Here is a 12,811-nt window from a genome sequence, read left to right on the forward strand (position 1 = left end):
CTTTGCTCCTATGATGTTTTTCCAAAGTACCTCGGCTATATTCTTGAAAATGTGCATTGGGTCAAGAAGATGGTTCACTAGAGGTCATTCCAATATGGAAGTTGATGGAAAATGGATAGACGCTTCATTCCTGAAGGTGTATAGGTTGGATCCAGCTCCCATAAGGTCCTCCAATCACTGCTCTTCCATATGCAAGGAGACCTCCCTAGAAATCCCTCACGCAAAGGATAGTCCACTGGGAGATACTTCTTGTGACCCTCGTATACTATCTTCTTCATAGACTTTGAGTATCGAGCCTCAAGTTGCGGCCCACATAATGGACATCCATTATACCCTGACACTGAAATCCGTATAGAACATCAAAAAAGATTGTAGCAGGTAAGTTTGGATGACAATCAAGACTTAACATAATATGTTAACAAGCTACAGTATTACCTGAGCACTCTCCATAGCCAGGCCAATCATGCATAGTCCACATAAGTATTCCTCTCAATGTTAGCGCACGTTGTCCAAACCTCTTGGAAATATCATAAACTTCAATGCCCTCCCATTAGAGCACAAAGCTCCTCAACTAAAGGGGCTAAATACACATCCATGTTCTTCACCTTGTACTTTCCAAGAACTATCAAAGACAATAAAAGATGTCCTTTTTTTAATCGCTAACCAAATAAAAATAGTGGAGATATATTGGGTCCAAATTTCCATAATGGAATCCAAACTCAATATCCAATCTCAGATTAAAAGAATTTCAGTCATTAAAAGAGACACCTTCAAGGATTAGCACTCTATGATATATTACAAGAGAGCACTCCCTATGCTAACACTTCCATAAAAAACCATAATAGAAAATAAAATAAAAATAATATAGAATCATCTGAGTACATCTCTAGATAGGGGAGGCATGGTGGGTGCAAGCCTCTAGTCATAGTTGCACCCGGTTCGCGCACCACTCCCCAAGTTCAATACGATCGTTTCGTTTCGGTTCGGTTCGGTTCGGTACGTGTGCTGGCGGTTCTATCCGGATCTCAAGCGGCCGTTTCTTTTCTGCCCTTTTTTTTTGCCGTTTTTTGACCGTTTTGTTCGTCGTTTTTGATCGTTTGGACAGTCGTTTGTTGGGTGCTTTTTGGGGCTGTTCATTGCTTAGCTTTTGCTTGCTTGCCTTGAGGCTTGGCCCTTTGGTTGCCATTGGCCAACTTGCCTTTGCTTGAGCCTTGAGCCTCTCCCTATTATCTATATAATAGGCCCTCCCCCAACCCCATCCTCACAAGTGCTCATCGCTCAACCCTCCACTCTCCCTTGAGTCCCCTCTAGGCTCTCCCTCTTCCTCAAGGCTCAAGCCTCCCCCTCAAGACTCAAGCCTCTCCCTATTCCTCAACTTTCAAGCCTCTCCCTCTTGAGTCTTCCTCAAGCCTCCCCCTCTTCCTCAAGCCTCTCCCTCCCTCTTCCTCAAGCCTCCACCATATTTTTAAGTATTTTTTAATGGACCGTACCTCCACCGTATTTTTATTCTCAAAATTTAACGGTGCATTCCGAGACCGTATTTGAACATACCGTACCGAATCGAACTTTTCGTACCTGACAACTATGCCTCTGGTCCATGGTATGACCCTGGTATGACCCATTGCCTAGATAACCCTCTAATCTATGGACCTCCAATATCTTCAGAGAAGACTGCTCCTTGCCCTATTCTTTGATTGTATCCATCAACAAGTCTCTACACAAAAAGCTCTCCATCACCGAACTTCGTAAACAAAGGCAAGCGACCATATGTCTTCGACAACCTTGAGATGTGGGTAAGAACGATGCCGTGCCAATTGACGTCTATGTATCCATACAAGATCAAACCAATTTTAAGGATTGACATGGTACACCCAAGAGGATTTACTTTCAGCCAAAAAGTAATGAGACAAAATACGTAAATCATTTAAACATCCTGTACACCACATGCCTCTCCCTAGAAAAGCAGCATTGTGCGACAGATTGGGGATGCCTGCTAGCTGCAACAACTTTATATAAAAGATTCAAAATCAAGAAAATTAATGTTTCCAAATAAAGCATAAGTGTTTAAGCTTTAATGCTGTAGATTGATAATGCATTGCACTTCAAAGTGGTACACTCCACATGGTATGCAACTTGAAACCATTTCCCAGCTTCACAAATTCAACTTCATGTTGTGACATCCTTATGGCACCAAGCGACAAGCAGCAAAGGGGTAGGTGCAGACTCTTTAAATGATCAAACAAAATGGGTAGGCCTACAAAATAGCATTCACATACCCGCACGACAATGACTTATTCGCATCATTGCTTTGAGAGCTTAGGGAGTTACACCCCAGCTGTTGAAGGGGAATCCCACCTGCCCATCCATCCCTCATCAACCCTCCCGCCATCCCTCATGGTAAGATTTCTTTTGGCAACATCCAATGGGAAGTGTAGGATAACCTTGCATCTTTATTTATGTTAAAGGCAGGGCTGCACAGTGCCATAGCGACCCCCTAAAGGGTTTCTAAAGCCAAGAAGGTAAGAACAATTGCGTTATCACAGTCTTGGTTTGCATGTACTCGTGCAAGCCTTGACTGCCATTTTCACGGCCGATACCGCTCATCTTATAGCCTCCAAACGGTAAAACTGGATCCAAAACATTGTATGTGTTGATCCAAATGGTTCCTGCCTTGATGGCACGCGTAACCCGGTTGGCCACATCAATGTTCTTGGTCATAACCCCTGCAGCCAGCCCATACATGGTGTCGTTGGCACGTTTGAGCACGTCCTCCACCGTCCTGCCAAAAAACAAAAAAAAATGTATAAGCACCACAATAGTCATCTTAAAAAGTACCACTGGAAAAAGAAAGCATATGGAAACTCTACTAAAGCACACATCAGGACACTGCAGCACACTTACTTGAACTTCATAACACTCATCACGGGACCGAAAATCTCATCCTGTGCAATCCTCATGTCATCCTGTCAAGCCCACCAATAATATATCATTGCATACATAAAAATTTCACACATTCTAAGCTTCTATGTGAATATGCCAAGCATGCATCTGAACGTATCATCCATACATCCAATTTTCACCCATTGATGCCTTATAACCATCTTACCTTAACTTCGGCAAAGATCGTGGGCTCTACAAACATGCCCTTGGTTCCGTACCGATTCCCCCCCATCATCAATCTTGCTCCCTCCTCCCGTCCAAGAGCTATATACTGCAGAACTTTTTCCAACTGAGCTTGATCCACCTGCTTAGAAGCAACATAAGCTATTAGTACCTATACAAATCCAGTGGGGTATATGTGAGCATATGTTCTTGCGTTCTCCACCTGTGGGCCATGGTCTACCCCTGCCTCGAATGGATCTCCTATCACCTTCTCTTTTGCTCGTTTGATAGATCTCTCAAGGAACTCGTCGTAGATACCCTCTTGGACATATATCCGTGAACCAGCAGTGCAGACTTGACCCTAGTATTCGAAATCACAAAAGAAACAAGATTTGAATTGCTTCCTAAGGAGCCTGCCTTTGTTAGCCAGATGGAGAGATGAGGAAGAGAAAACGAGGAGAGAGAAAGACAGCCCCATGGGGGGGAGGGCGGGGGCGGCAGGGTGTGGTTTGTGGAATACAAACTCTCGCTTAGAATTGCCTTAAACAAATATGCATACGAGATGTAAAATAGATCAAGAAGAAAGATTAAGAACAAGAGCTGAGGCTGGTGAAGACCATGATCATGAATGGCAACAACATATACCATATTGAAGAAGATAGCACCATGGGCAACCTCGACCGCCTGATTGAGGTCTGCATCATCAAAGATAATCAATGGAGATTTGCCTCCTAGCTCCAGTGTCACAGGCTTCAAATTGCTCTTTGCAGATGCTTCCATCAATAACCGCCCTACCTCCGTGGATCCTGTGAACACCAGCTGTAATTCCAAGGCAGAAACTGTGACATGTCAAATACTCATACTACACGAACGAGGGTCTCCCTTCCCCTCGTCTTGAATGCAAATATTTGAAATAATTGATATTTGACTACTTGCCTTGTCAATGTCCATATGGCGCCCAATGGCAGCACCAGCTGTAGGACCGTAACCCGGAACCACATTGACAACGCCTGCAGGGATACCCGCCTGCATTACATGCAATGTCAGACTTTCATTTGATCACTTAGACCCTTTAGCTAGGTTTGGTTCTTAATTATTAAGTACCAGATACTTTCCCTACCTCCAAAGTAAGCTGTGCACAGAAGAGGGCGGCCAGTGGAGTCTGCTCTGCCGGTTTCACGACTACCGTATTCCCACAAGTCAGTGCACATGCAAGCTTGGTAATGAACATGTACGTTGGGAAATTCCAAGGTATGATCTGGCCTACGACACCAATGGGCTCCTGCAATGTGTAGGCATGGAAAGGGCCATCCACTTTCATGGTGTGCCCAACTATCTTATCTGCCCAACCTGATTATATGCCAGCATTAAAGCCTTATATCAAATTAATGTCTTAAGTTCAATAGAAAAAGAAAAAAATAATTTCTGAGGTATAGGCAAGTAGGGATTCTTCACAGTAACAAGAAACCCACCCCTATATTCAGGGATGCCAATATTGATAGAGACACCCAGAAGAGTTCAACCCCTTCACATATGCAAACCATTCAATCCAGTAACGAAGGAGAAGAGCCCTTCAATGCAATGTGAGGTTAGACTGACTTTCACCTGCATGGGAGCGAAGGTACTTAATTGTTAGATAGTTGACCATGCGAGCCCACGCGTAGGGCTTTCCATTGTCCAAGGTCTCAAGGGCGGCAATTTCATCAGAATGCTTCTCGAGCAGGTCTGCTAGCTTAAATAGCAGCTGTCCCCGCTCCTGCAAACACAGGATGTCAAAAGCTTGTGTGTTCGTGGAAATCAAAGGAACGGTCCAAAAGCTTTGTGTTATCCTCGAGAATCAAAGAAATGCATGCAAAAATGAGACACAGGAATGGTTCACCTACATAGCCTGTCATTTGAGGCCATGGCCCTTTGTCGAAGGCCTGGCGAGCTGCCTTCACGGCTATATCTACATCCTCTTGGTCACCCTCAGATACATGGGTGATGACATCACCAGTCCGAGGATCATAAGTGGGAAATGTTTTTCCTATATCGAAAAAAGAGAACCAACGGCATCAACATTTACACATACACATACATACATACATACATACATACATACATACATACATATACATATACATATAGGAAAGCTTCTTCTTATATGGAAAAAAGAGAAACAACTGCATCAACATTCACAAATATACATATACATAAAGGAAAGGTTTTTCCTACATGGAAGAAAGAGAACCAACTGTATCAACATTCACAAATATACATACATACATACATATAACATGAGGGCATCTATGGGTGTAAGTGGGTGGGTGGCTGTGTGTGTGTGTGTGTGTGTGTGTGTGTGTGTGTGTGTAACACTGCAAGAAATGCTTGCCTACTCGCCTCCTCTTTTTTTTGGAATGTCACCTTCTCCCCTTTTTCATCGCAATTGTTTAAAAACCACACCAAAACCTTTCCGTTCTATACAGAAATTAGGTGCTTAATAGTTGATATCACGGTATAATCTAGCATTCTTTAATCGAACCCTAAAATTAGTAAATTAAGCCTCTATTCACATCATAAATCTCTCTTTTCATCAAGCCCCAAAAAGGTGAAACGCTTCCTTACCGGAGATGGAGTCCACGAACTTGCCTCCGATGAAGAGTTTTGTGTACTTGATCTTGAGAGGGGCTTCCATGATACTAACTTCTCCCATGCTGTTTGGATCAATTGAGCTCACAGCAACAAAAGGTTGCTTACTGGACAGAGAGAAACCCTGAGCTCATGATAATCAACAATTTTGTCTCTCGCTTTCTCTCTCTCACTGGTGCTTTGCAGAAGATGCCCTAAAATTCTCATTGAAATAAGGTTAATTTCATTAACATAAGAAAGCAAAAGGCAAACCATGGGTGGTGGTGGGGACCCAATATTGGGTATAGTGAGCACCTCACTCTACATCAACAATTTTGTGTCTCTCTCTCCATGGTGCTTTGCAGGAGATGCCTAAAATTCTCATTGAAATGAGGTTAATTTCATTAACATAAGAAAGCAAAAGGCAAACCATGGGTGGTGGGGACCCAATATATATTGGGTACAGTCAGCACCTCACTCTACATTAACAATTTTCTCTCTCTCTCTCTCTCTCTCTCTCTCTCTCTCTCTCTCTCTCTCTCTCTCTGGTGCTTTGCAGGCGATGCCCTAAAATTCTCATTGAAATAAGGTTAATTTCATTAACATAAGAAAGCACAAGGCAACCATGGGTGGTGGGGACCTAAAATTCTCATTGAAATAAGGTTAATTTCATTAACATAAGAAAGCAAAAGGCAACCATGGGTACAGTTGAAGAGGCTTTGGGAGGACCCAAGAATATAATAGCAAACGCCACCACTGTAAGTCCTCTCTCTCTCTCTCTCTCTCTCTCGCAAACGCCACCACTGTAAGTCCTCTCTCTCTCTCTCTCTCTCTCTCTCTCTCTCTCTCTCTCTCTCTCTCTCTCTCTCTCTCTCTCTCTCTCGTCAATATATGTTTCTCTCTGGTGTTTTAATGATGGGATAAGTTGTATGCATGCCCCACATTCCACCCCCCCATATTCGCACATAGGTTTTTTTTAATGCATAAAGAGAGTTGTATTGACACTCCAAAGATAGAAGATTAATGCATAAAGAGAGTTGTATTGACACTCCAAAGATAGAAGATTACATCATTGTTTGTATGGGACCTATTCGCACATAGTTGTATGTTCACATGCATTGTCAAGGCACACGGCTCCCAACTCTTGTTTTGGGGCAGCAAAATGTGGGTTGTCCTGATGGATTTTTCTACCCTTTTTATTGTTCAAATTTGCTTGTGGTCCACTGTCACGAAAAAACCATCCTTTAGTGTATTTTTCTCCGCTTGAATTGAGAAAAACCGGTTGTAATTTTATCTAGCCTTGAATTTAATGATTCAAAATTTTAAAATTTATTAAGGGTTTGTTTGAAAGCCACCAAACTTATTACTTCACCTTAAGACCAATTTACAATAGTGTGCAGTGCAGCTCGTGCTTAAGTCACCATCACAAAGAGGGGTTGAGGAAACTCAACTCGTTTTGCAAAGCCATGGAGTCTAGAGACAAAGTTATCATTGTTAGCATTGTATGTTGCTACTTGTTCATAGACCTTTAGGGGTGCTTAGGAAGATGCATTTTGATCATGTGCACTGTGTTCATGGTTTGCCAACTATGAATGCACATGTTCATGGTTGGTCAAGTATGAGTGCACATGTTTATGACCCTTATATGAGAGAGCTTCTTAACTATTGGAATCATGGAGGCTTAAAGTATATAAGGAAGATCATAGTTTAGGTACTAATGACATGCTAATGATGAGAGATTAGCTTAATGACAAAAGTTTAACATAAACAAGGCATAATGAGTAGAATGAGAGAGATGATTTCCATTAGATGTGTGCCTCTTATATAGGATGAGTACAGGATGATTAGGTCAATGCTAATCAAGATTAAGTGCTAATAAAGTTTCATGATTCTCTCCTAAATTCTCAACACGATTCTCTCCCTAGAATCTCTCCACATGCCCTAGATTCTATCTTCTAAAGTCAATAAAGGAGGCTGCTCTTTTAATGCTCCTGGCTCCTAGCACACCTCATGGATTCTTTCACCTTTACTAGTACAATTTATAACTATTACAAGATTTTAATCTTTGATAAATTACCTAGGTCTTATGCACTGCATCCATAAATCTCAAGTACATCAATTTGTCCATAATCCCCCCTTCAAATTGATGACCCCAACCCCTAGCAATAGCCCATGGGATGCTTCATGTCTTGTCCACCCTTGTCACAACGTACATAACCCCAACCTGAAACTCACTCTAGTTTATAGGTTTACAAAGTAATTGGAATTCAAAAGGCATATAATGAGTACATAACCCCAACCTGAAACTCACTCTAGTTTATAGGTTTACAAAGTAATTGGAATTCAAAAGGCATATAATGAGTACAATGGATTAGGATACAAGTGTGTTGGCCTAGAAGGCCCATTCAGTATTAGATAAGGTTGGCCTCCTGTGTGAGGCCTCAATAGTATTGTTTTCACCTTCTTCTTCATTGTCTTCTTCCACAAGGTTGCTGGAGATCTTCTCCTCCTTGATGTTTCTTCTTGATGTAGCAATCCTTCTCAAAGTTCCCTAGCCTACCACAAAAGTTACATTTACCATTTACTTTGTTTTTAAAGGTATCCTTTGTTGATGTAGACCCTTTGGATGTATTTTTTGTGTAGTAGGCCACGTTATGGGAGAAGAGATGGCTTTTTCCATGTTTTTGCTTTATCTTCTTCTCTTCCTCCATCAAGGATGCAATGATGTCAACCAACTTTGGAGATGGTAGATTGGTGTGTGTAGTGACTCTGTTTCCATAGTCTTTCTGTGGTAGACTTTTGAGCGACAAAGCAATGCATATATCTTCATCAATGTTCATTTTATTACCTGCAAGTTGAGTTGTGAGACTCTTCATATGGTTAAGATGTGTAGCAAGAGAGTCTTCTTTCATCATGCTAAGCTCAAACAATTGGACTAGCATACTAATCTTGGAGCTCTTGGCTTCTACTCCAAAGAGTTTTTCCAACTCTTCCCAAGCTTCAAAGGATGTATCCATTCCATCAATATGATCAATGAATCACTAAAAGAAAGTGGCAACCTAGATTTAGCCTCATTAGCCTAGGATTGAGAAAAGCATGAGAGATTAGCCTAGGATTAGAATAAGAAGAGAAAGCAAAGGACTTGTGTAATCTTGATTATCAAAAGGTTGAAAATATTCTTATTACATTGGTCCATATTCACTTATATACTAGGCCACCCTTTCACACTACACTTATTCATGTCCATGGGCATGCCCAACCCTAGTCCCAGCCCTTGGCACTTTTCACAACCCCTTCATCCCTTGGCCTTGGGCCCAAATTGACCTGAGTCCCTTTTAACTTTGTTACAAACCATCCCCACCCTAGAGGTTTCATCCTCGAAACCTTAAGTATACATGTACAAATTTGCATGGGTGAAGTATACCATCAAGGACTCATATCAAGTAACATATATGGATCATACATGAGCCATATATGTTGGAGCCAAAAAGACATATGTACGGCTACAAACTGCCCACAATGCCCTCAAATCAGGCCATATCATGTACTCCATAATGGCATATGCACTTCATGAAGCTTCATTTGCATCCAAAACCAAGAGGTATAGGGCTTTAAAAACAGTGATTTTCAGAAATTCCAACAAGCCATAATCACTATTTTTATGCACTCCTCAAAGGTAGCCAAAGGATACCCTATCAAAAACTTTGACCTCCCAGATCAAAAGGCAAACCAAGAGACCAATAATCAAGCTTTCTCAAGCACAAGTGGCCACCCAGATCAAAAGGATAACTACTATAATTTCTAACCCACATAACTGGCCTACCACATATAATGGGGTCAAAAGGAAAGCATACATGTATATCCATTAATCCAGAGCATAAATGTAATGTACCATTTGCAAGAGTATTTCCTCCATCCAAAGGCAATACACCAAAACCATGGTGTGAATGCCCCAATCCCATAAGCCATAGAATTACTTTGGTATCCACAAAATCTAAAAATTCACACCTCAAACTCCATGCATATGAACTTTATTGTCATCCTCAAAATGCCCTTGAAGATCTCCACTACAAAGCATAGAACATGCATCCTCTTAATGAATATCTTCATTGTCAAGGCTACCATCATTTGCATCTTCATAGACATCCTTGTCCTCATGTGATGAATGGTAGTACCATGATCATCAACATCAACCATCAATATATCATCAATACATGTGTGAACAATCTCATCATGAGAAGATTCTTCTTTATTTGCATCATGATCCACATTCTCTATGCCTTCATAGTCAAATGATTGATAATCATATGTCTTTCAAACTAGACTTGAGAATGGATCATACAATTGATTTTCATGAACCTTCTAGGGGCCACTCAATGCATCACCCAATGCATGATCATCCAAAGCATGGTCATCACATGTATCACCCAACAAATTAGTCATCATCCCATTTGTCACCAACAAACAAGTACTCATCCAAAATGTCATCAATGACCATGTTCTCACAATCTCGTGGGGCATCATGTCATGAGCTGAAAATTCCTCAATCAAAGCACTTATGAAATCTATCCAATCATAACCATTTTCAGTTTGCATATCCCCTTTGACCACGGACACATTAGTGACTTGTCGAGAAAGTGTTGGCAACCAAGTATATCTTCTTGCTATCCAGAAATTACAGCAAACATGCCCTCCAATTTAACACCCATAATATGTGCATAAAGGCCCACATAGTCACACTCCATACATTGGTCAAATGTAAAAGTGATCGGAGATCCTTCATTGCTTTTGGCAAAGCCCAAATCTAGCGACATTGAGTGTATAATAGGTCTTCTATCCCCACTCAAAGCAATAGGGAAACCAAGATTCGGCACCAACAATTCACATACATTGATCCTCTTTATCTTCGCTTCACTTGTAGTAACTTCACCATCAAATATTGCGCATTTCCTTTCTCCAATCACTTCTTTTGAAGAGAAGAGTATTTGACAATGTGGCTAATTGATAGACAAGGGTGAAGGGTATCTTTGATTACACATATGCATTGAAGAAGAATCATACATAGGCATACTTGATCCATATGCATCAACTTGATGCATTGGCATACCATATACATTTGCCAAATCCTCATTGTCATGCATGCCCTCATAAAAAGAATCATGACTACCATGAATATCATAGTCATACATATCACGCTCGTCATAAACATGTTAATCATAGGCATAGGCATGGTCATCATAGGCATATGCATTGCCACCAAAATTCACACCACCCCAATATCCATGAGAATCATAAGTATGAAATACCCCCAAATCATTGATGAAATGGCTACCCAAGTCATTCAAATGACGATCTTGCAAACTTGGAGAAGTATTCCAATTGTCCAATTCTTGCCTTAAGCTAGTGAGCCCTTCCTAAATCTCAACAAACCCATCATGCCAAGTGTCACTAACTCTTTGGAATTGTTGATCCATGGCTTCAAATCTTTCTTTCTAAGTGGTTAAAGAATCTTTCCTGTCTTGCAGCATCTTGAGATTTTTGGCCTAAGTTCTCCATATGCTATACCAATTTGCTCATAGTCCTTTGTTGTTCAAGGTACATCTTCTCCATCCATTGCATCATCCCTAGATTCTCAATGGACCCTTGTGGTAAGTGCGACCCTTGATACAATTCAACATTACTTTGCACATGATCTTGAAAATCTTGCCTTGCTTTTGGAACACCACCCTCATGCTCAACTACTTCCTTGAAAGTAGCCTTGGTATTTGACTTGGATGACATTAGAAAATGACCAATTTCAAGTTGGATATGTTCCCAAAATCCAACTTACGAGCTCTTTAGCTCTATAGAGAGGCAGTGGCGTGTAGAACACCCGTGTACAATCACTTTGACCACAGTTAATGTGCAAGTACTCTCTGTTTTGACTTCTTTGAAAACCAACCGGTGAGTAAATTGCCACTTTGACCAAGCAAACGGGGTCCAAATCTTGATGTTTTTAGCTTGCCGAGGGAAGAGCCTACTATCTAGCTATGATGTCAAAATAGGTTCAATCTAGACATTAGGGAAAATGTGGACTCATTTTTGGGCCTTCTAAGAAATGCCAAGTCATCATTCTATTACGAAAAGGGGGATCGTGGCGATAACTCTATCCATAGTACCTCAAAACTATATCATGTAACATATCATTGGAAAGATCTTGATGAGAGGATTCTAATGCACCAACCTCCGACAAATTTTGAGTTTTATGCTCAAGTTATGGCCTCCCCACCAAAAAGTAACCTCAAAAGTTCTGTAAACGGAAGCCTCACCCTCATTGGTCCTTATGGCATATTCCCTAAAATCTCAAAGAGCTTAAAAGGCCCAAAAGTGAGTCCAAATTTTCCCTAATGAAACCCTAATTTCTACAAAAACAGGGTATCTAGTGAAAAAATGGATGTAGCGGATAGCTTCGGTGTCCAAATGGTGACATTTAAGGCTAGATGGAAAGCTTAAGATATGGGAAATCTAGCCCTATGCTCACCTTGCCAAAATGAAGTGCTATTATTGACTGGGTAGCCTTCTTGTCTTGCGGGTAGACTTGCAATTGGAGAAGTAAACGGAGTCCAAATCGAACACTTGAAGGCTCCAAACATAGCCCTTGGAGAGTAGAATGAGACTATGCCAACACCTTGAAATTATCCCTAACCCTCTCAAACTGAATTAGAGTTTAGTACCACAGCAGAAAACTGTCAAACTTGTCTCCAATTCAATCCACACTTCCCTTTTGCATTGGCAATGTCTTGGTGGACCTTATTTAAAGGCATAAATCCCATCAATTTGTAACTTGGCATCCACATGTAACCTCAAGTGCCTTGCATAAGTGCTTTTTGCAAAAAATTTGGTAGCACCTCCTTTGTTTTTGCAACCAAATCTCAATATCAAATCAATTGCAATACTAAATCTCATGCTTGCTAAATTCTTGTCCAATAAGATGCATCCTCAATAGGCACTGGGAAGTCGATGTAGAGCATTGAAGCTTGCCAATCTCCTGGTGTGAGCAAGCTCTTCCCACCCTTATACCTAGGTCAAAACTAGGCACACGTTGGGACCATTTCCAATGAAA

The 12,811-nt window shown here is 41.1% G+C and overlaps 1 protein-coding gene across 1 annotated transcript; it reads right to left on the bottom strand.

Annotated features, from left to right (window-relative positions):
* Positions 1-2,007: 2,007 nt before the first annotated feature.
* LOC147630879 (aldehyde dehydrogenase family 2 member B7, mitochondrial-like) lies at positions 2,008-6,135 on the bottom strand. The gene is made up of 10 exons (XM_086809263.1): positions 5,707-6,135; positions 4,986-5,128; positions 4,708-4,858; positions 4,223-4,452; positions 4,039-4,128; positions 3,748-3,921; positions 3,326-3,463; positions 3,107-3,244; positions 2,902-2,963; positions 2,008-2,779 (listed from the first exon to the last, which is right to left on the bottom strand). The coding sequence occupies exons 1-10, from the start codon at positions 5,792-5,794 to the stop codon at positions 2,506-2,508; spliced, it is 1,488 nt and encodes a 495-aa protein (XP_086665389.1). The 5' UTR covers positions 5,795-6,135; the 3' UTR covers positions 2,008-2,505.
* Positions 6,136-12,811: the final 6,676 nt, after the last annotated feature.

Source organism: Cibotium barometz, chromosome 15 (assembly GCF_041138505.1).
Source record: "Cibotium barometz isolate CiBa-2024 chromosome 15, ASM4113850v1, whole genome shotgun sequence".
Classification (NCBI taxonomy): domain Eukaryota; kingdom Viridiplantae; phylum Streptophyta; class Polypodiopsida; order Cyatheales; family Cibotiaceae; genus Cibotium; species Cibotium barometz.